We start from the raw sequence: 21,191 nt of genomic DNA, 5'->3' as shown, positions 1-21,191 counted from the left end.
GTAAATACTTGGGTGATGTGTCAAAAAATAAAAATATAAATAAAAGGGTACTTGGGTGTTGAAACACGTTTGTGTACCTCATACGTAATTGCTAGTTTCCGTAGATTTGATGTGGCATTTTTCTCTAATTTTATCGAGTATTTGTTAGCAATTTATATTCTACACTAGTTTAATCTTATACCCTTTTACATTCTCCTTATTATACACTTTATTCTATTTGTTAGATGTGTGATGCATTGATAGTGTTACTAATATAGCCATATAAACACCTTGTGGATACTTGATAGTGATACAGAGTTAGTTATGTAAACACCTTGTGGGATGAGATATAATTACCAGAATCAAAAACTTTATTTTGGCATCATATCAGAAAGCTTGTGCTTTCGTATGCAAGTAATGATCCTCCGTTATATGTTCAAGTTATTATGTTGTGAGTGAAATGTGGGATAATAAATTAGGGTGGAAGCTTAACCTGTTCACGGATCCAAGCAATGATCATACGATTTAGCAACTTTAATTGAGGTGTTTTGGAATGGCTCCTTATCTGATATTTTCACGATTAGATCAGTCATTGCGACAATTCAAAGTGAGGATGGAACATCTCTTGAGGTCGCTTGAGAATGAAATGATTTGTGGATTGTGGAGGATGCTTGTTCCACAAAGAATATGATTCTTTTTGCTGGCGATTAAAGCTTAATGAAAATAGTTATGTTTGCTCTCTTGCAATGATCCAAGATGCTTAATATGTGAAGAGGCTGAGGAAATTGTCGAGCATGTATGTACTAAGAGTGTCCCAATTGTATGCATTGTGGCAAAAGCTAGGTCTAGCTTCTAGTCAACTCGTGAGCCTTATATTGTTTACAGACTGGATACATTTGAATATTAATGAGTTATAGCCCACGATGATGGGCACGAGTGTTTATTGTTCTCAACTTTGGAGATGGCGGAATGAGCGTTGCTTCAGTATAAATTAGGAAATGCTGATTGATCAAGTGAGCTTTATTTTTGCTCGTGTTGAAACTATTATTAAATAAAATAAGTAACATCCAACTTCTTCAATATCTTTAGTGTGTAAAATAACTTTATTGAACCGTAAAAATGTTCAGTCTGTGTTTTATTGCATAAAACTAATAATGGCTTTGAGTCGTGTCGTGACTTGGCCCACAAGATTTAAATTATGATTGTTTAGGCATAGGTCACGGACTAGCCCACTTATAATGGGTCAGGCTCATTTTGAAAAATAAGTTCCAAGCATGTTCAAGTATATGGGTATAAGGGGATAAGTTGGCCTAACATATGTGCTAGCCCACCCCCTAAGGTGATCCATGAATTGGCCCACAATTTTCTATGGAAAAAGGTTAATATATTAGTGTTTTTTCAGTTTTGTGGTATCCAATTTGTTGATTTATCAAGCTTTGGTCTAGTGGTAACAATTAACTAGTAAGGTTTGCATCTCACAACTCTGAGGTTGTGGGATCAAAACTAGAGACACTTTGGGATAAGGATTCACTCCCCCTCCCTACCACTTCCCAAGGGCCTAGCCCAAAAACTCGGGTTGGGTGGACTTGTGAAAGGTTCTAAATATCTAAAGCATTTCTTTATACCTAAGAGGCTAAGACCAATAAAATATCCATGTCAACAATCACTAACAAATCTATAAGTACACAAGGCGAAAGCTAGGTTGAGCTTAGGGTTTATGGCATGTAGACTAGCCAACTTGATGTGCTAGCTCATGGGCCAATATTGTGCTCAAATAAAACTAAAAAAGGGGTAGAAGGCTAGCCACACCACAAAAAACAGGGATCCTTAGGGGCTGCATGCACAACCCTAGTGATATTGGGCTTGGTTGGAAGCGGGGTGGCTTAGCCCAACCCAAAATCGTCTTTCATATAAAACCATGTCAATGCTATTTAGTAATTTCATATATGAAAAGGGACGCATCAAATGATGCTTACTTTACTTACTAATGTTCATATTTATAATTGTTATGACTTTCCATATATATCCATATTTAATTCGTAACTATTTCTCATTCTCAACAAAGTTGCCACCACCTCATCTCTCGGGCAACCACTAGATCAACCACCACCAACCGAATAATGAAACAACGTTTCTATTTATAATTGTTATGACTTTTCATACCCATGTTTATTGAACTCAAGACCAACAATAATAAGTTACACTTAAGTCTTACCACCTTAGCTATCATTTATTGTGTTTTTTTATCCAACAAAATTATAGTTAAATTGGATAAAATGATTAATCTTTAATTGTAGTATTTGTTCCTATTATGCAATGATCATACGATTTAGAAACTTTAATTTTTAAGTTTTGAAAACTTCATATTGTTTTTCGACTTGATGAAGAAAAAAAAATTATATTTATGTTAAATAATCAATAGTTGTTGAATATATTTAAATCATAACGTACGAAATATTGATGAAGACGATTCTCCTAATACAAATATGTTTCAAATTATAAAATTTTTAGATGATTATTAAACATTAAGGTTAAAAAAAAACAAAAAGATTATCAAATTGAACAAGTACAACCTAGCAACCTGGGGCATTATTAAATATAATTAGCACAATTTTTTTTCTTCTTATGATTACATTTGGTTTGACCTAATCAACCATTAATAATAATGTTGAAATCTGCTCTGCTCGGCTCTGTTCGGCTAAAATTTAATCTGCTCTGCTCTGTTGACCCCTGCTCTGCCCAGAAGCTCAAAAGAACAGGGCCTAATTGTCGAATTCATAACCTTTTATATGTGAGTTCAAGACAAACTTGTGAATCTTACGATACCTATGAAGCGACTATTTCCATAATCTCATTAAATCTTTCCAAAGAGTTATCAAACTCGTCATAAAGGAATTCGAGTTAAGTCATTAATGCCCATGTTCATCGCCATCTCTTAGGCCGTATGCTTGATTTATATGCTAGTCTTCAGATTGTTCCTGCAATCCAAGATTTGAAGAAGATTATGGGGTGTGATTACGATGTCATTGAAATTTTGAAGAAATCGCAAAAAAAAAAAAAAAAAAAAAAAAGACTTCATTGTATTTCCAAATTTGGTGCCAAATGTAGCTTTGTTGCAAAATTATGGGATCAAAATTCATAGTGAGCACATGATTGGAAGTTCTATGACTTTTATCAGAATGCTTGTTCTGTCTCCTCCTTTTGTTTGGATGTTTAATTTGTGAGTTCACAAAAATGTTTGTTTATTTGGTGATATAGTTCTATAATAGCTTGTTCTTTGTTGTTCAGCCTTTTGTTATTCTTTTATTTTTGTCTCCCCTTTTCCTCCCACACCTTATGGTCCTAATGTGACTATTTCGCAAAGTAATTGGAGAGATCACCAAGGCTTTATGTGATATGCAGCATTATTCTATCAGCTATATTATCGTGTTCGATTGCATCCTAACTCTTATTTACAACGTACTATCTATTTGTGAGCAGCTTTTTTTTTTTTCAACATAGAAGAACACAAAATGAAAAACAGAAAGAGAGAAGGGGCTACGGCCCTTTTCTAGCTTCGACTGCTAACTTGCTTAGGAGTGAGCTTTCTCAACTCTTTCTCTACTAACTTTCCTAAAAGTACAAGAGGCTAGATTATAGGCTAATTGCTGTAAATTAGCAATGATTGTTTTACACTCCGGTGGTGCATCATTTTCTTCTCATAGCATCTATCTGGATTAGGTTGCTGGAATCCGTCTCCATCACTGCTCTGCTGATAGATCCTCAATGCTTTTGATTGCGTGGAGGGCTGCTATAGCTTCTGCTGGTTTGTATGGAGGAAATTGCACAAACCTTGTTAGAGCGTTGTGATAAAATCTGATCCCCTATGAACCTGCTTCCCATTCCCCGTGTTTGTTTCCCTTCAGGCTTTTCCATGCTCCATCTATTATGGCAAGGATTAAGGACCAACCCTGTTCTTTAGTACTTAAGGATAAACTTCTTTCTGCTTACTGTTGCTCTCAATTATAGTAGTCCTTAGGATAGTGTTTATACTGCTGTGAATCCTCCTATCTTGCGACCCGGACATAATCCATCAGATAACAAGAGAAATATAAAAAACTGTCCCAAAATTCTATAATCAAGACTGTATTTTAATCAGTGCATTTGACAAAATACAGGAAAGTAGTACTACAAGGCATATAAAGCATCAAATCCAACATGTAGTTTCAATTTCTATTAGCAGGTAAGAAAAGCTACACTTTATCCTAATTTGAAATATTTTGAAAATGTTTCTCAATAACAAATTGATCAGAATAGTGAAAATCTTCAGGTAAGACTACTTATTAGAACAAGCATACTACAGGTTGCAAAAAAGCAAACATAAAACAGGTTGCAAAAAAGCAAACATAAAACAGGTTGCAAAAAAACAGACATAAAACAGGTTGCAAATATTTGCCTGCAAATAAAATAAGGATTGTATACTTATTTAACACTTTGTTTGGATAGGAAGAAATGGAAGGAAAAGAAAAGAAGAGAAATAGAGGGGGACAAAATCTCTTGTTTGGGTAAAAGATTGGGGGAAGGAAGGGGAAGGAGAGGGAGGGATCCATTTTCCCTTTCTCTATAATAACCATAATCTCTCCAAAATTGGAGAGATTTGGAGGGAAAATGGAGCTCACCTCCCCCTCCCTTTCTTTTCCCTTCCCTTCCTCCATTTTCCCTCCCCTTCTTTTCCTTCCTTCCTTCTTTTCCTTCCTCTCTGTTCTGATCACTTACGCTTTGTTTGGATAGCAAAGAAGGAAGGAAAAGAAGGGGAGGGAAAATGGAGGAAGGGAAGGGAAAAGAAAGGGAGGGGGAGGTGAGCTCCATTTTCCCTCCAAATCTCTCCAATTTTGGAGAGATTATGGTTATTATAGAGAAAGGGAAAATGGATCCCTCCCTCTCCTTCCCCTTCCTTCCCCCAATCTTTTACCCAAACAAGAGATTTTGTCCCCCTCTATTTCTCTTCTTTTCTTTTCCTTCCATTTCTTCCTATCCAAACAAAGTGTTAAGGAGAGAACTCACCTACAAGCAAAGAAATTATTTTATTGTACATATATGAGCATAAAGAACTGCAGAGGGCAGAAACAACCCGCAGTCCCGCACTATTGTCCCTATAAGCAAAAGCCTCTAAACGGAGGATTTTTTTTAATGCATTAGTCTAAGCAGCATATATTTCAGTTCATTTAAAATTAACAATGTAAGTAACTGATGCCTCATGATAAAATCGTTTCATCAGGGCAACAGTTAAGGTAATCCGTAAATATATGATTTCAACTAGCTGACTGGCAACAAAAGCATTGTGCAGTTACCCATCATCCAGTAGCATCGGAACCCTGGTTCATATGTTGAAAAATATGAAATTCAACTAGTTGACAACAAAAGCATTGTGCACTTACCCATCATCCACTATCATCGGAATCCTGGTTCATATGTTGAAATGGGGATTAGCTTTTCCTTGAGTTAGCAGCTTTGCATTAACACCAACATGGTTTGCATAAATTTCATGAACCTCCACATATGGTAGTACTAAGTTATTCACAAACTTCAACTCATTCATCCATATAATAGAATAAAAACAGTAATTCTTCTTGATCAAACCTTTCTCCTTTAAGACCAGCACGACTTGATGTCTCGGTTTTACTCTCTTCTCCAAACTACAAGTCATGAAAGCACTTCTCGACATCAGGTAAGCAGGCTGATAACCTAGCTCACACATGAAAAAACTCAATTTCATCTTAGTCATTGCTTCAGAATATCCTAGGCAACTAGGAATTCTCCTTATTAGCTCAAAGAAATCAGATTGTGTCCATCCAAAGCTCTTATAAACTTGAAATTTAGACTCAATATTCTTCTCACTAAGGCGCCTTAGGATTCGGACCACATACAAGAACATGGTCGAGTCTCGAGAAATCCGAAACTTCTGTTCAGCCTTAATCAAATCATCCTTAAACAATAGAGGACTTACAACAAAGGATTCAGGGTCCTGCATAACATGTTTCTGGATTATATTATATGGGATGCCATAGTTTTTCAACAATTCAGCATTCGAAAGCAAATGTTTATGATAAGTCCCCAAGGTTCCTCGGCGACAGTAAATAGACGATGAGCTAAGAGCCTTACACACATTCTCATCACTACCCAAAACTTGCCTCAAAGTTTGGATTACAGGATTCAAGCGCATACATAGTAATGTAGGATTTAGGGCTATAATCCTAGATAAAACAGACCCAGAAATTCCAATTCCTCGAAGAAACTCAAATTTGGGTTTTAGGGTTTTATCAACATTAGACAATAAGATTCGAGGTTGAACTAAGATGATCTTTCTAATCTGGGATTCATCAAACCCATTTTGTTTGAAGAAATTAGTGATTAAATTAGCATTACTAGCCTTATTACACAAATCAGTACTTACATTCGTTGCTTTCGCTGATTTCGGACGCTGAGCAAGCTTGGTAGAAGTGGAGAGAGATTGTTGGGAGGAAAACCCTAGAACTTCAACCAAGTAATTCGTTAAAGAAGAAGATGGATTAGCTTCAGTTGAGGAAGAACATGATGTTGAATAGCGTAGGCGATGAAAACCATGGATGAAGTTGAGAGCTTGGACGCCATTGAAGAAGTTGCTCCCACATTTCAGTTTCATCATCTTCAATGTGTAAGAATAACTTTGTTGATGTGTTTATGAATAGCCGAAAATCAAGGTATTGGATTAGAAATTTCTTAATTAGGAATCGCTGAAACTTGTGGGGATGAGCAGGTACCTTAAAGCGAAACTATAATTCATTATGAATCACAGGTTACGGTCGAAATTCTGGGTACGTAGTATATTTGAGAACTTGTTGCTACAGGTTCCGATTTTAGTTTCGATTTCCATTTTTCAGGAACATGTTGAAGAGGTTCCGATTTTCATTATGAGAAACTTGTTGCAACAAGTTTCGACTTTGGTTCCAAAAAAAATTTAAGGCTTATTCCTAGTTAATTTATCTAAACCAACTTAAAGTAGCATTTTTACTAAAATAAAATGCAATTATTTACAATTTTGCCATTTACTACGTACTAAGAAACAAATTCTCTAAAAGATTGTACTTTTTTCACTTTTTCTATTTTCCCAGATTCATTTGAAGTTTGGCTAACAAAGTAGAATTTTCCCTGTGCTTCAAGCTGAATTCATCTCCATTGGTGTAAATAAATTTGTGAGCTGTGTAATTTTATATTCGAGCAGCCAAATTCAAAATACATGTAGGAAACATAATTGTATATAAATGTAACTAAGACTGCAGATAATATCATGGACTATACTTATCTACACACTGATGTCTAACTACTGAGTTTGTCGAAAAGGTTTATTGTTATAAGATAATAATGGTGTTGTCACAACTCACAAAGATGTTGGGATGGCGCGCGGATGGATTGCTGAGTTCCCACTGCCTCCTATAGCCATAGTCCCTTGGTGGTTTCACAGATTCAACTCTTCGCTCACCTTCTTCCCCTTTGGAGAAAGGAGACGTAATTTCCTTACATTGAAAATTTTGAATTATGAAGTTCAATAATTAATCCCTTGAAAAATCTCCCAGTGATAGTGATATTAGCCAGTCAAAGGATATAAGATACCAAGTATATAGTTCGGGATAGGCTCCAAACACTCGAGTTCTAATCGATAACAACCCAACGCTTGTTCTAGACATGTAAGGGCTGTTGATACCATTCTAAAGTGTGAACCTTCTGTAGTTCGGGTCACTTATGGCCTCGTAAGGCACTTAATAAAGATTCTTATCCAATCATTCCCTGCTCTTCTAAAAAATATTCCCAAGTTTAGACTACATCCTACATCCAAACAGCCTACATACAGCATCAAAGACGGAATAATAATTATTTTAAAATATTTAAAAAAAAAAAAAAAAAAAAAAACAGTTATCATATTTCCTTCAAGATATTACTATACAGCTGCAGATCAAATAGACCATAGTTCATCTATTGGACATTATTCTAACAATCACGATGCTACCTTTTTACGCTTTTTGGCAGTCTTGGCAAGGGCATCACAGGTCTCCCTTCTTCGTTTTGAATTGTTATTATTAATACTATTGACATTATTGTTATTGTTTTCATTGTTGTCGTTATTGTTGTTGCCACCCAAGCTGTCTTGAGATTGCAGTGCATCTCTTACAAAGAATTTTAGCCTCCATAGTGTGGATTCACTCTGTGCAACCGAAAGCAATGTCAAAGGACAAATAAAAATAACATGATCTGACAAGATAATAGCCTATACGGCAGACAATATATCCTGACTAAACTGGATAAGGAAAAGAATACCTGAGCATCAATATCAAGGTCCACCTCCTCAGCATTTGCTAAAAACCCAGGATTGCTCTGGGAAACAATCTCTAGAGCTCTACTGAGATCATCAGTGGATAGCCTTGTGAGGGCTGTGCCAAGCAGCCTTTTTTCTTCGGTTGACATTTTCCTGAAATTTAGTGAATCAAATTCAGTTTCAAACATGCAGGGAGCACATAGTCCGGTGTTCAGCAAAAAAAAAAAAAAGAAAAGCCACAATCTGATTCGAGGTTGCTAGCAAGTATGGCAACTATAATCTGTACATAAGACAATCATCATTTACCTGCACTTTAGAACCAGCTGTTCCCTAAGATCATCAAGGTGAATGTCTGCCTCGAAAAGCTGATAATTTAGTTCAAGGAAATATATTATGGTCAAGTACGAATTTAGGTGTGATAATTCAATGAATAGCATTGCATAATGAATTAAAGCATATGCATAAACATTGCCTGAAGGGGGAAATTGTCATGATATAAAAGCCAGTTACCCTGATAAACTTTCTATGAAAAACAAATTTGTAAATCTCTACTTGACAATAAACCAAACACCTGTTAGTCTACTCCACAAAAGAACAGCATGAGAGTAATGCAGAGTACTATTATTATTATTAGACACTGAAAGTAAATATGGAGCTTTAAAAATAGGTAGTCGTGTAACCATCAAAAAAGTGGTTGTGGAATTTATTTAGCAGCATCAAGTTTATCAAATTTGGAGTATTTTACTTGTGATTTCAGAAGTATTTTGTTTAAAAAAAAAAAAAGACTATACCTCAGTGAGCTCAATATCTCATAAATCACGTCTGACAGGAACGTTAATTACATGACTGCCAAAGATTAAAGTTTCAATGAAACAAAGCCCAATAACTCCAAAATAAACAAACCTCATTGCTGACATCCCTTGCCATTTTGGCATAAGTAGCCTCTCGAGCTAGCTGCAGACTAAGCTGTACATGAGCTTCCTCTTCTTCTCGCCTTTTTTCCTGGAACAGCAGCCTGCCTTTTTTAGAACCATGTGAAAAAAAGGATAAAATATGGCAAATCACATATAACAAAGAGCTAAGTAGCTAACTATTCACACAAAAACAGTGGCCTTTTTCACTGGAATCTCACCTCTTCTGCAACTTTAGGCAAAAATTGTAGCCACTTTTCTTTAAACTTTGCCAGCAAGGTTTTTGCCATGACATGGTATTCATTCTTTTCACCATTATATTTCATTGCATTCTTGAAAACCAACCTCACATCTGCACATATCTCCCGTACATGTTTATAGCCACTACCGTCCTTAACTTCCATTTGTTTCTTTATCGTACTGAAATCCATAGGTTTTTCAATAATCTGGTATAAGGAAAAAATGTTAAGTAATAACTCATAAGGCACACAAAATGACCAGCAAAAGAAGATAAAGCTTGAAACAAATCTAACAATAATATTCCAACAACTTCTAACAAATTATTGGTGAACAATATCAAACATTGACCACAAAAGATCAAAACGAAAGGTGATAGGATGGAGCAGAGTAGTGTTCACAAAACTCTTTTTTTTTTTTAAACAGTGCTAACAGAACAAAACGAAATTAAAGCAGTGAAAAAAATGAAATAAGGACTTTATGTTACCTCATAGTAATCATCCAAACCAAGGCCTTTAACATCTACAGGCTCCATAAAAGGCCATGCACACGGGTGTTTAGTGATCTAAAAAACAAAGGAATAAAGGGTAATATCAGGACAATTTAAATAACAACCCATAAATTTGCGGCAATTGATCAAGACCGTAAAAACAAGGAAAACAACAGTACAAATGTACAATTGTACAAAGCCATAGGCAGCTTTTGAGGATGTCCACAGATTAAAAGCACAGCAAACATTCAGAACTTTTCCTGAATCAGCATAAAATCAAGTAAAGATGTTTTAGGAGAGGCCTTATTCTTCTTTTATAACTCTAATCCTACAGCAGCCTACACCTTCTTAGCCACCTCAAAGGCATCAGCTTAATTAATTTTTCGATAAGATCATTTCAAAGGTTTAATCTGAAAGTGAGGTTGAAAAATGTTTGGCTGGGTCAAAGTAAAACTTCCCAGTTATCCAGCACTACAAGTTTAATCCATGTAACTGAGGACAAGTTGTCCACAAAACAGCCAAAAATAAAAAAATAAATAAGTATATCAAGCCAATTCTATCATATTTTGTCTTTTAACTAACATTGCTGCATTAATTTCAGGAAAAAAAAAAAAAAAAAGAGCACCTTAGCCGTTATCCTATGCTCCTATTCTGCTGAAAAATGTACCTAAAGCAGTTCCCTTGAGCATTCACCCATCCCGTTCAATGAAGACATCGAAACCCACAATGTGGACTTTTAGTAGTTTAATCTAGATTGCGGATCTTAGTCCATGAGTATAGACACCGGAACTAAAGTGAAATGAGTTAAATTAGATATGCACACAGCACACCCCTCCATTAATTGAAAATATCCCTCCACTTGTTGGTCATTACGCTCTTAATTACAAATTTTATAGCTATAGGAATCCCCCCACCCCCTCTCCAAAGGACAAAGAGGCTAGAATTGAGGGTGTTGATTTACGGGTTGAACCATTGAGCTGCCGTGCACTTTTACATCCCTCAGGCCTTAGCTAAACATATCTGTTAGAGTCTGCTAATTCCAAGTCATCATGCTCCAAAATTCTCACAAGACTAAATATAATCAATTAGTTCTGACTTCAATCAAGCACGGGAAGCAAAATCACAAAAGCTCTCCTGTTATAGATCTAATCTATCCCAATGAGCAGTCTATCGAACCGTTGCAATTGATGTTCGGTGCCGACGACAAGGAAGAGATTTGCAGAAAGTAGGTTTTTATGATCTGATAAACTTATTTAACTCAAGTTGAATAGCTCACACAAAAATCTTGCATTTCATCTATTGAGCAGTCTCAAATACCCTTTTGTCTCATTTATAATCGATTTGAAATCAGAATTCTGATCCAAAACCTAGTGTTACGATATGAACAATCTAAAAGGTACTTCTAATTTCCTTTAAAAGAAAAGAGAAGAGAAGAAAATGACCTCATGTAATATTTTGCCAAAATGACATATCAGCTCCTGCATTCTCTTTGTGGCATCTGTTTCCTTGCTTGTTGCATCCTGCTGCTGCTTTTTAGTGAGAGCAACATGTCTCTCTTTATCCTTGTCTTTGTCTCTGGAAGCCAAGCCACCTTTCGAGCTGTTTGCTTGCTTTTTACTGCTGTTAAAGTAGAATTGCTCAATCTCATGAACTTTTTGCTCTATCTGCATATATGTATATATTAAATGTTATTCTATCTCATACAAACAATAAAAACAAAAAGATAAATAAAAACAACACTCTTAGACTGGTCTAGATGACAGTCAACATCAGTAATACAGTTCTAGTGCGAAAATGACTTTCAACAAAGAAAGCATGCTTAAGTAAAATTTTTATGAGATAGATATATAACAGATAGAATCTTAATGAAACAATCTATAACTGCATGTTACCTCACTAGTTATCTATGTTACATTCAAAAGCCAAAACAAACCGTTTCCTGGTTTCACAGTTTATATCAGGAGTTCAGCATAGGACACATACTGCAAATTCAATTGATGTAAACAAAATCCTTACAAAAAAAAAAAAAAATGGATATTGATGCCAACAAAAATTAAAATGCAAGACGAAACAAGATGAAACATCACAATTTTGACTATTTTAGGAGGGCACCTGACCCATATATCAGTAATTTCAGTATCAATTATTTACAACCATTTTTTAGGACTGTAGCATTGTAGCAAGTATGAGGCACATCAATTTGTGCCAATCAATACACTTACAATCATGAACATATAGTTAGACATTTCAACAAAGATGGAGTATAAATCATGCAGCCATTCTTTTATTGAGACAATACCAACTTTAGACTTCAGATACAACTGAAGTCAAGCCACATATCAATCAACTAGAGGTTGGAATAGGTGTCATACAGAATTATTCAGTGCCTCCATTACATGAATTCATATTAAATCTGTGATTTGTTTAAGCACCATACCATTTCATCAGTTCATTGTCAATCACAAAACTCTCACTAGAAGCTGGAATGCTGAATAGGTGGTTCGATGTGTGCAACCTATATCATGGAACCACAAAAAGGCCTTCTAGCTTTACCTCGTGGCTTGTAAGGTATAAGAGAATAACTTAAACGAAAGTGTATACGAAACCAAGAATGATTTTACATAAATAATCCCATATGGATATTGAGGTGAGGGCATAAGCGCAACTTCATAGGACACATATGTATAATATCTTCATTAATATTCATTCACTACAAAATCATATGGCGTGCTGGTGCAAATGCAATGTAACAGATATTCACATGGGACATTGTGCGTCAAATTACACATGAATATATTCCTGCTTAATAGATTTACCTTATACCAAACCAATACTTAAAGTGAAATGAAACTACATTGAGCATGCTTTTAATGCTAACAATTCTTATTTTACTTTAAGAGACCAAAGCAATCATTATCGAATATCATATGAGCTTGCATAGTTGCATAATTGAAGGGATTTAGGCCTCTAAACTAGCAATCACCAAACAAATATAACCATTAAAATGAGCAATAATTAGGCAAGTAATCACCTAACTCCAAATTCAGAAGCAAACTCACCCTATTGACATGTGACAACACCACGTCGACACGATTTTTGTAATCTTCCATCCCACAATCGCCCATTTCCTGAATTGTCAATTCAATTCCCACCCTCCATCTGAAATAGCAATTGCAAACTGTTTAGCATAGGACTGATATATCCTCAACAACGAGAAGCATACATAAACGATTCAAAAAATCTAATTTGAACAAAAACCCTAAACAAATTCAAATGCTTTCCAAATATTTTGCAGATGATTTTACTAGCATAATCAAAATTTCAAAAATCAAACACAATTGCACTAATTGATTCATAATTTAAGACTAAAACAAACATAAGCACAAAGATATATATCTAAATTATGCGAAAAAACAATCACGAAAAAGCCAAATTCAACAAAATTTAGAGAGAATCAAAATGCATAAACAAATATATTAGAATAATTAAATATTCAATCAAATTACAGTAATAATGCTTGATTACATACCAAATTTCAAGTACTATATAATCAGAATAATTAAATTTGATTAATTAGCTTCGAATTGAAGAAAGCAGAGACAGAGCAAGAAGTGTGAGACTTGAGAGAGTGTTCGGCGAGAGCTCGGAAGTTCTTTTTTTTTCCCTCTATTCCATGGAAATATGGGATGTTGTTAAAGTATAATCTTCATGGAAAAATGGGCACGGGTCATATGTCCACATGTCGTGTTAGTGTCTCGTGCTTAAGTAAATTGTGTCTAAATAACAAGTTATAAATTTTTTGGTAAAAGAGAGAGAGAAAAGTGGGTCGATCCATCGCGCTGGTGACAGGATTATGCCATTATATGTGGTTTACCACACTGTGTGATAGGGGTTAATTGAGTTACTCGGTTAAGGGTTACTCGATCAGGGGTTACATGAGGAGTTCGGTTAGGGGTTACTTAGTCATGGGGAACTTGAGAGGTTTGGTCAAGAGTTACTTGGGAGGGGTTACTCAAGGGTTTACTCACTCAGGGGTTACTTATGCTCAAAATTTGCTGCTTTTTAAAACCGGGAGCTGCCAATGGAGCCTCATCATTAACAACATTCAGATTCTCGCCTATGTTGAGATATTGTTGTGTAATCACTTGCAATTTTTCTACATTCTTCCCAAGTTAAGACTCTGCATTTGGACTAAGTGAGAAAAATAGCTTCCGGTGCTGCACCTAGAGCCTAGAGGACCTTTGCGAACCGCTCTAGGATCATTATACCCTGGTAGTCTTGCATTGTTGTGGCCCTTGAGCTTGGACAACCACCCCTTCTCTTTCTCCCTCTCAAAAGCAGAGAATCGGGCATTTTTTTTTTTTTTGGTGAAGCACCAAACCATGGGTCGTATTCATATACTACCCTTTTCTCCAAGAGTTTCTTTTTCTACAAATTAAATTGACATTCAATGTATTGTTCGTGTGGTCCATTCGCTCACAATAGGGCAATAGTAACAAAAATTAGCAAGACATTCATATTGAATACTACACCATTTTGAGGGTTGTGAACATATGCAATTTTGATACCCGTACGTAGAGGTTTATTAATGTCAATCATAATTTTCACCCTCAAATATTTGTCCCAACCAAGAGGATTCAAGTCATCATACTCTAGCAACCCTCCTAAGTGTTCTATAGACTTGGTTGGAACTTATTAGATCTTATTTAACTTTTTTTTTTTTTAGACAAGGAGATCTTATTTAACTTATAGGAACTTATAAGACCTTATTAAATTTATTAGACCTTATTAAACTTATTAGATCTTATTGTAACTTATCTGAACTAATATGAATTTATTAGACCAAAAACTTATTTTTAATTATACGGTGGAGAGAACAAGCCTTAGGTGTCAATTAACAAGTTAGTAGTACTTTTGTACAATTTATTTTAAAATGGTTGCAATTGACATAATCAAAACTTTGAAAGACTGCAACTAGCAAAATTTTCTTTTCTTGATATAGTATTTCAATTCAATTTTTGCAATATTCAATTACACTATTTTAATGAGTGTCTAACCAATTTTTATTCTTAATACAATTACATGAGATCCAATGTAGTTGTGTAGTCATGTACCCCCATTTTTTTTTTTTAAATGCACCAGTCTAATAGGCACAGTTGTTGAGATGTATCTTTTGATTATTAATAGGAAAATTTATCATAAAAAACCTTTTAAAATAACTTTTTTATCTTGAAAAACCTTTTAAAAAATTTCTTGGCAAAATAAAACCTATTTGTAACTTCTTCTTTTTTTGTTGAAAACAACCAAACCTTTTTTTGCGGCGTTGACCCACCCATGTCCATGTCATGTGCTCTTTTATTTACTATTCTCATCCCCTTTCTTCTACTTTTCCTCTAATTCCCTACTTAACCCCTCTAATTTAAACCCTCCTCTCTCTCCTCTCTCTTTATACTTGGCCATGGTCAAAGTTCATTTAATGTGAAGAAGGTAGTTGCTTTGTTGCAATAGAAGGTTTTCCCAATTACCTTTGATTAAGGTAATTGCTTTAGTTCTTAAAAAAAAAAAAAGTAATTGCTTTAGTTATGCTTAATTTATCACTTTTTTTTATGTTTACCGAAGTTTTCAACAAATTAGGGTTTTTTGTTCCCTTTTTAATATTTACGCTAATTTCATAGGCAACTATGGTTTGGGACAATAATTACATTACAATGACTTATATGAATGTGCATTCCCTTACCTGGACTTTAATTAGACATATCAATATCTTAATTTAACAAGTACAATAAAATGAAATTGAGTTCAAGCAATTATCAACAACATTCGCTTAACAAATACACCAAAAGGAACTAACCTTAACAGTTGTTTTAAAGCATGCAACACATAATTTCTGGCCAAGTTCAAATAGAGAGAAAGGTTTAAATTAGAGAGGTTAAGGAGGGATTTGAAAAAGGGGGAGAAAATAGTAAAATAAAAAAAAATGGACACATGACATGCACATGATGGGTCAACACCGAAAAATGACGAGTTAAACGTGCAATTTTATTTTTGCTTATTTCTCTTGTTGTAGGGATCTTGATGTTTGCTCGAACAAGGTCTGCATCCAATTTAAGAATTACAAGCAATGTTACAAAGCATTAAAAAAATTGTGCTCCCATTCTATGAAGAACGTGAGTATTTCTTTTACAAAAGGGAATTTTTCTCTAAGTCTGTAACATAATGCATGGAAGTATGTGTAGACTTCTATAAATATTATTGATGCTTATATATGATTGTCATTAAACGTGTTGACTTTGATATGATGAACAGATTGGAAATCGATGGAAGTGTGGTTGATTATGAATTGATTTTGAAAGACAAGGTTTTGGTATCGAATGCCTTTGATGAAGTGCTCTCCTACAAAAACAATTACTACAACCAATTAGATACAATTCAAGCTCTCAACAACCGAGTAGCAAATGCTTGAGAAAGAATTCAGCATGATTATAGGTATAATGGAGGAATCCAAAATCTAAAATTAATACCATTTTAGGCAATATTTTAAATGTTTATCCAACGCCCCGAAGACGTTCGTTAGCAAGATCCTTATTATTATTATTATTATTATTATTATTATTATTATTATTATTATTATTATTATTATTATATCTCAAAAACAAAAAGTTATACAACCTACAATAAATTAGTGGGAAGCCGAGATACAATCTGGGCCCCCACTCCTCTAGCTATAGCAAAGCCTACCCTAGTAAAAATATGAGCTGCAGCACGTGCTCCAATGTCTTGCGTCGTCGAGAACCTCTGAATTCGCTTAAGTAACGCAACAGCCTCCTTCTCTAATTCACCAAACGAAGAAAAGGAGAAGGGAATGAACCCATATCCAATCGCCTGACAACGAGCCTCATACTTATCCCGCTTCCGCCGAGCTGCATCAGCCACAACCCGTCCAGGAATAAAGTCAGATAACCTTGACTGTGTCAAAGGAGAAGATCCTGTCAAATCAACACAGACATCGCGACCACGATCCCAAGAATAAAGTAACACATCAGCAGGTCTGAGGGCATCACCGTTCCCTCCAGACAACCCAATATCAACCTCTTTCCTTGTTGAAATCCCAGAACGATAGCAAACATCAACTAAGGTATCCCGAACAACATTATGTCTATGTTTAATACCCACGATACCAGCACACGACACCGCGTGATCGCCAAAAATATCCCCTGGAAAAACCCTCGAACAAGCAGAGCACGGTGTCGAGGCAGAGAACAACGGAACACCCAATCGGTAGCATAATACACATCGATAAGTCTTTGCATTCATAGTCTGACCCAATCCTGAAATAGGAACGGCCCGAAGCCAAGCAGACGTGTGATCTCCCTGCTGAGATTTCCACAATGCTGATAGACGAGGGGATAATGAAAAGGTGGATTCTGCAGAATCGGTAACCTTCGTGAAATATATATTTGCCAATTTCTTCATAAGTTTTGGGGCAGCGACCTCACTAGGATTACTTAAAAAATCAGACTCCACCACGCCATTAAACAAACCCAAGACATCTTCAAAAGCTCGACCATGACCAACAATGTCAGCATGTCGTAGAAGCTTTGTTTGCAACCCAGTAGACTGCAACCGAGAAGCAAGAAAAGCATAATGCCGAACATCACCTGCAGAATAAACACCAAGCCCTCCAAACGCAAATGGTAAAGTGGCAAGCCGCCACTGCCAATCGCCAAACCCAGGTCCTGAAGCAGTAACAATACGCTCCAAAGAAGATCGAAGAGCCTCGTCAAAAGTGCGTTGAGCCGCCTCAAAAGTACTAGGGGGACAAGTACGCAACGCAAAGTAGAGTTTAGAAACTCCAGTACAAGCCCTAAGTAACAATAGCTCACACTGAGGATCATCCAGCGTAGCAACCTTATCCATAAGCGCAATGGTCTTGGTCACCCTATGCATCACAAGCTCACTACTAACCAGAATCAGAACTAGCAGGACCACCAAGCAACTTAACACCACGCGAAGGTCGAGCAATGTTAGGTGGAAAGACACCCAAAAGCCTGCTTCGGGGGTCTTCTATAGGCCAGAAAACTTCAGTTTTGTCCACGTTAAGATGTAACCCAAAAAGAGGCCCTTTCTCCATAATCAGCTGCAAAATGTTCCCCACCACCAACGTGTCACCAATAATAGTGCCATCATCTAAATACCAAGCCTGAAGACATACATCAAAAGTATCTTTGATTTTACACACCAAGGGTTGTAAAACCAAAGCAAAAAGCAGAGGACCAAGGGGATCACCCTGCTGCACCCCCTGAGACGACCATAAGGTGTGGTCCCCATAATACAATCTAGCTGGATTAGAGTAGCAGAATTCAACCCACCGCGAAATACCCGGACAACGACGACGGACCTCACGTAACATGACCGCACGATCAACTAGATTGAAGGCATTACGAAAATCCACCAACAAAAGCATGTATAATTGTATATAGTGCATTGAATAGGAGCGAAAAATGAAGAAAGTATAACGCTAGATTTAATTCAGTTTATTTAAGTACCTTGTTCATCCCATCAAAAAAAAAAAGACCTTATTCATTATTATTTATGATTAAACTAGAAAGAAAAAAAAGTTTATAACTTTAGATACATTATCGTCGTAAGTATGATTTTATATTGTATAATATCTTTCACTTTGAAATGAAAAAAGTATGAATATTACAATTTTAAGGTTAACACCTGCGTTTAAAAACTTACAAGGGATAGACCTCAATGATGGACCTTGACTCTAATATAGGATAGATCTTATAGTCATTCAAACCAGCACTGATAAAAAGCTTTTTCCATTCCTCTTCATTTCTTTCCTTACCCCCAGTGGTAGCATTCATCATCAGCATGTCAAACACCAACTGGGAATTCAAGTAATTAGGTATGTTATTAGCATTCTCCACCACCATATCAATGATAATTATCTTGCCTCCTCCATCTTTGCTAGGAATTGCCTCTTTGCATCGCTCGAGTATTTTTATGCAATCTTCATCACTCCAAGTATGCAATATCCACTACAAAAGTTACTTCAGACATTCAGTTAGTGCATGGACACGGCAACGACTATATTACTCCCTCTATTTCTAAATGGTCGTACAAGTATAAGTATAACATATGACAAAGGTTAGTAAAATTAGATCATACAATACAAATATACAATACAAAAATAGATCATATAAGATGAAGTTGAGTACAAAACAAACTATTTAGCATATGATTAGTATAATGAGCTAGTTCTGAATTATCTAACAAATTAAGTAAAACTTGAAAAGGAATGACAATTAGAGATTTTTACCTTGAGTAAGACAACTTGAGCAGGAGGAACAGCCTCAAACATATCACCTCCAACATACATTAAGTTGCTGCCATACCCTGTGAATCCCTGAACTACATGTGGGAGATCAAACACAGTGCACCTTAACTCAGGGAAAAGCTTAGCAATGGCCTTAGCCATTGTTCCATTGCTGCCACCAACATCAACTAACTATTCTACCCTCTCGAGTAATCCCTTGAACTCAATATCAGACATCAACAAGCTCACAACAAATTGAGTATCACTTGACATAGCGTTGTTGAAAAGCTTGTTGAACTCCGGTACACTAGAGGCATATTCCCATATACTCTTTTTATGAGCAATATGAAAAGGAGTATCATCATCACTTTGAAACCAAGTAGCAAAGTTATAAGACGATTCAACCAAGATTGGATCAAGTTCCATAAGCACAAAAGGAGCTAGGGTGAGAGGGTGATCCTTAAACAGAAGTTGGGAGTTTATGGTGAGATCAAAGGCTTCTTCACCACTCGATAATTCTTGCTTGGAAAAAAAGTTGGAATGAACAAGAAGGCGCATTAACCTACCTAGAGAATGAGCCTTGCTTGGATGGAGACACAATGAAATAGCTAGCTCCCCAAGAGTCATAGGCTTTCCATGATTTCGAATGCCATCTGGAATGCCTAGTTGAAGTGCACACTTTAAAGCCATAGGGGTTAGATAAGAGAAAGTATGATTCCATACATGAGTTTGTGCACCCAGCAGCTCTTTTGCTGGTTCATTGGCAACACTCATGAGATCCATATTTGCAAAACAATACACATTTTTTTTTTCTATCAAAACATATATGTAACAAAGGTTCTTTGTTAAATGATTTATTGCTGTAGATAAAGTGACAGACTTCCAGGCTTGGTCATAACATCAACTACAAAACTCTTATGTGGTGTTCATTAATGTTCAAATCAATTCAAATAGTTTTGTGTTTTGATTGTCAAATGGTTTGATGAAATTATGGCCATATGTATGTTAATGATAACATATAGTGACAAAAGATTATGACTTATAGTGAGTTTGTATAGTTGCACTCAGACTTCTAGAAATAGAGACAAAAATCTTGTTGGACATCAGTGATACAGTTCAAGTGTGAAAATGACTTCTAACAAAGAAAGCATGCTCAAGTAAAAGTTTTATGAGATATACATATAACAGGTAAATTCTTATTGGATTAACCTACAACTTCATGTTACCTCACTAGTCAATTATGAACTTTCAAAGACAAGAGCATCATAATGATGAAGGAGATAGTATGTGGTCTTGTTCTTAAGTCTTTCAAGTTATAACCAATTCAAAAAAGTTCTTTAACAGATCGAGACAATACCAATATTAGCTTAGACTTCAGTTACAGTTATAGTCAGGTCACATATAAATCAACTAGAGCTAGGAATGGGTGTCATAAAGAGTTATTTAGTGCGTCTGATCCATTACATGATTCGAAGAAAGAAAATAAAATGTGGTAAATTTGTTTAAGCATCATAGTGATCATACCATTCCATCAGCTGAATGTCTATCAGAAGGTTCTTACTTGGGACTGGAATGCTCAATAGGGGACTCTCGATCTACATGTTCATCCTTTATTGTGGAACCAAAAAGAGGCTCTTCTAACTTTACTTGTAAGGTAATAAAGAATAAGAGAATAACTCGATAGAAAGTGTATACAAAATCATGTACAATTGTACATAAAAAAACTCATATGGATACCGCGGTGAATGTGTAAGACGTCTTCATAGGACACATACACATGTATATCTTCATTAATATTCATTATCACTCAGAAAGCATATGGTTTGCTGGTTCAAAAGCAATATATTAGAAATTCACATGGGACAACTTGTCTCAAAATACACATAAACATACTTCTACTCAGTAGATTTACCTTAATTA

The 21,191-nt window shown here is 35.7% G+C and overlaps 3 protein-coding genes across 5 annotated transcripts; all 3 read right to left on the bottom strand.

The window, feature by feature from the left end:
• Positions 1-3,351: 3,351 nt before the first annotated feature.
• On the bottom strand, positions 3,352-7,029 carry LOC110690689. 3 transcript variants are annotated; one of them, XM_021867560.1, is made up of 3 exons: positions 6,413-7,027; positions 5,397-5,983; positions 3,353-4,029 (listed from the first exon to the last, which is right to left on the bottom strand). In XM_021867560.1, exons 1-2 carry the CDS (start codon positions 6,641-6,643, stop codon positions 5,426-5,428), a joined length of 789 nt encoding a protein of 262 aa, XP_021723252.1. In that variant the 5' UTR covers positions 6,644-7,027; the 3' UTR covers positions 3,353-4,029; positions 5,397-5,425. The 3 variants fall into 3 exon arrangements, with proteins under 3 accessions (XP_021723250.1, XP_021723251.1, XP_021723252.1); XM_021867558.1 differs by having other exon boundaries at positions 3,352-4,029; positions 5,397-7,029; XM_021867559.1 differs by having other exon boundaries at positions 3,352-4,025; positions 5,397-7,029.
• Positions 7,030-7,195: 166 nt separating this feature from the next.
• LOC110690690 (transcription factor GTE1-like) lies at positions 7,196-13,678 on the bottom strand. The gene is made up of 9 exons (XM_021867561.1): positions 13,476-13,678; positions 13,006-13,105; positions 11,389-11,610; positions 9,944-10,021; positions 9,441-9,665; positions 9,212-9,310; positions 8,615-8,673; positions 8,311-8,461; positions 7,196-8,197 (listed from the first exon to the last, which is right to left on the bottom strand). Exons 2-9 carry the CDS (start codon positions 13,069-13,071, stop codon positions 7,991-7,993), a joined length of 1,107 nt encoding a protein of 368 aa, XP_021723253.1. The 5' UTR covers positions 13,072-13,105; positions 13,476-13,678; the 3' UTR covers positions 7,196-7,990.
• Positions 13,679-18,139: 4,461 nt separating this feature from the next.
• On the bottom strand, positions 18,140-20,076 carry LOC110690817 (trans-resveratrol di-O-methyltransferase-like). The gene is made up of 2 exons (XM_021867702.1): positions 19,275-20,076; positions 18,140-18,993 (listed from the first exon to the last, which is right to left on the bottom strand). The coding sequence occupies exon 1, from the start codon at positions 20,052-20,054 to the stop codon at positions 19,464-19,466; it is 591 nt and encodes a 196-aa protein (XP_021723394.1). The 5' UTR covers positions 20,055-20,076; the 3' UTR covers positions 18,140-18,993; positions 19,275-19,463.
• Between the last annotated feature and the right edge of the window lie 1,115 nt (positions 20,077-21,191).

Source organism: Chenopodium quinoa, unplaced genomic scaffold (assembly GCF_001683475.1).
Source record: "Chenopodium quinoa cultivar QQ74 unplaced genomic scaffold, ASM168347v1, whole genome shotgun sequence".
Lineage (NCBI taxonomy): Eukaryota > Viridiplantae > Streptophyta > Magnoliopsida > Caryophyllales > Amaranthaceae > Chenopodium > Chenopodium quinoa.
This window is presented reverse-complemented; position numbering and strand designations above follow the sequence as displayed.

What these genes read in the sequence shown, in the direction of transcription:
- LOC110690689 (XM_021867558.1), bottom strand. Translation starts at nt 6,643, where the DNA reads ATGATGAAACTGAAATGTGGGAGCAACTTCTTCAATGGCGTCCAAGCT.
- LOC110690690 (XM_021867561.1), bottom strand. Translation starts at nt 13,071, where the DNA reads ATGGGCGATTGTGGGATGGAAGATTACAAAAATCGTGTCGACGTGGTG. An exon ending in TGTTGTCACATGTCAATAGG is followed by an intron (nt 11,611 to 13,005) that starts GTGAGTTTGCTT and finishes ACATATATGCAG; the next exon opens with ATAGAGCAAAAAGTTCATGA. An exon ending in GTTTGGATGATTACTATGAG is followed by an intron (nt 9,666 to 9,943) that starts GTAACATAAAGT and finishes TCCTTATACCAG; the next exon opens with ATTATTGAAAAACCTATGGA.
- LOC110690817 (XM_021867702.1), bottom strand. Translation starts at nt 20,054, where the DNA reads ATGGATCTCATGAGTGTTGCCAATGAACCAGCAAAAGAGCTGCTGGGT.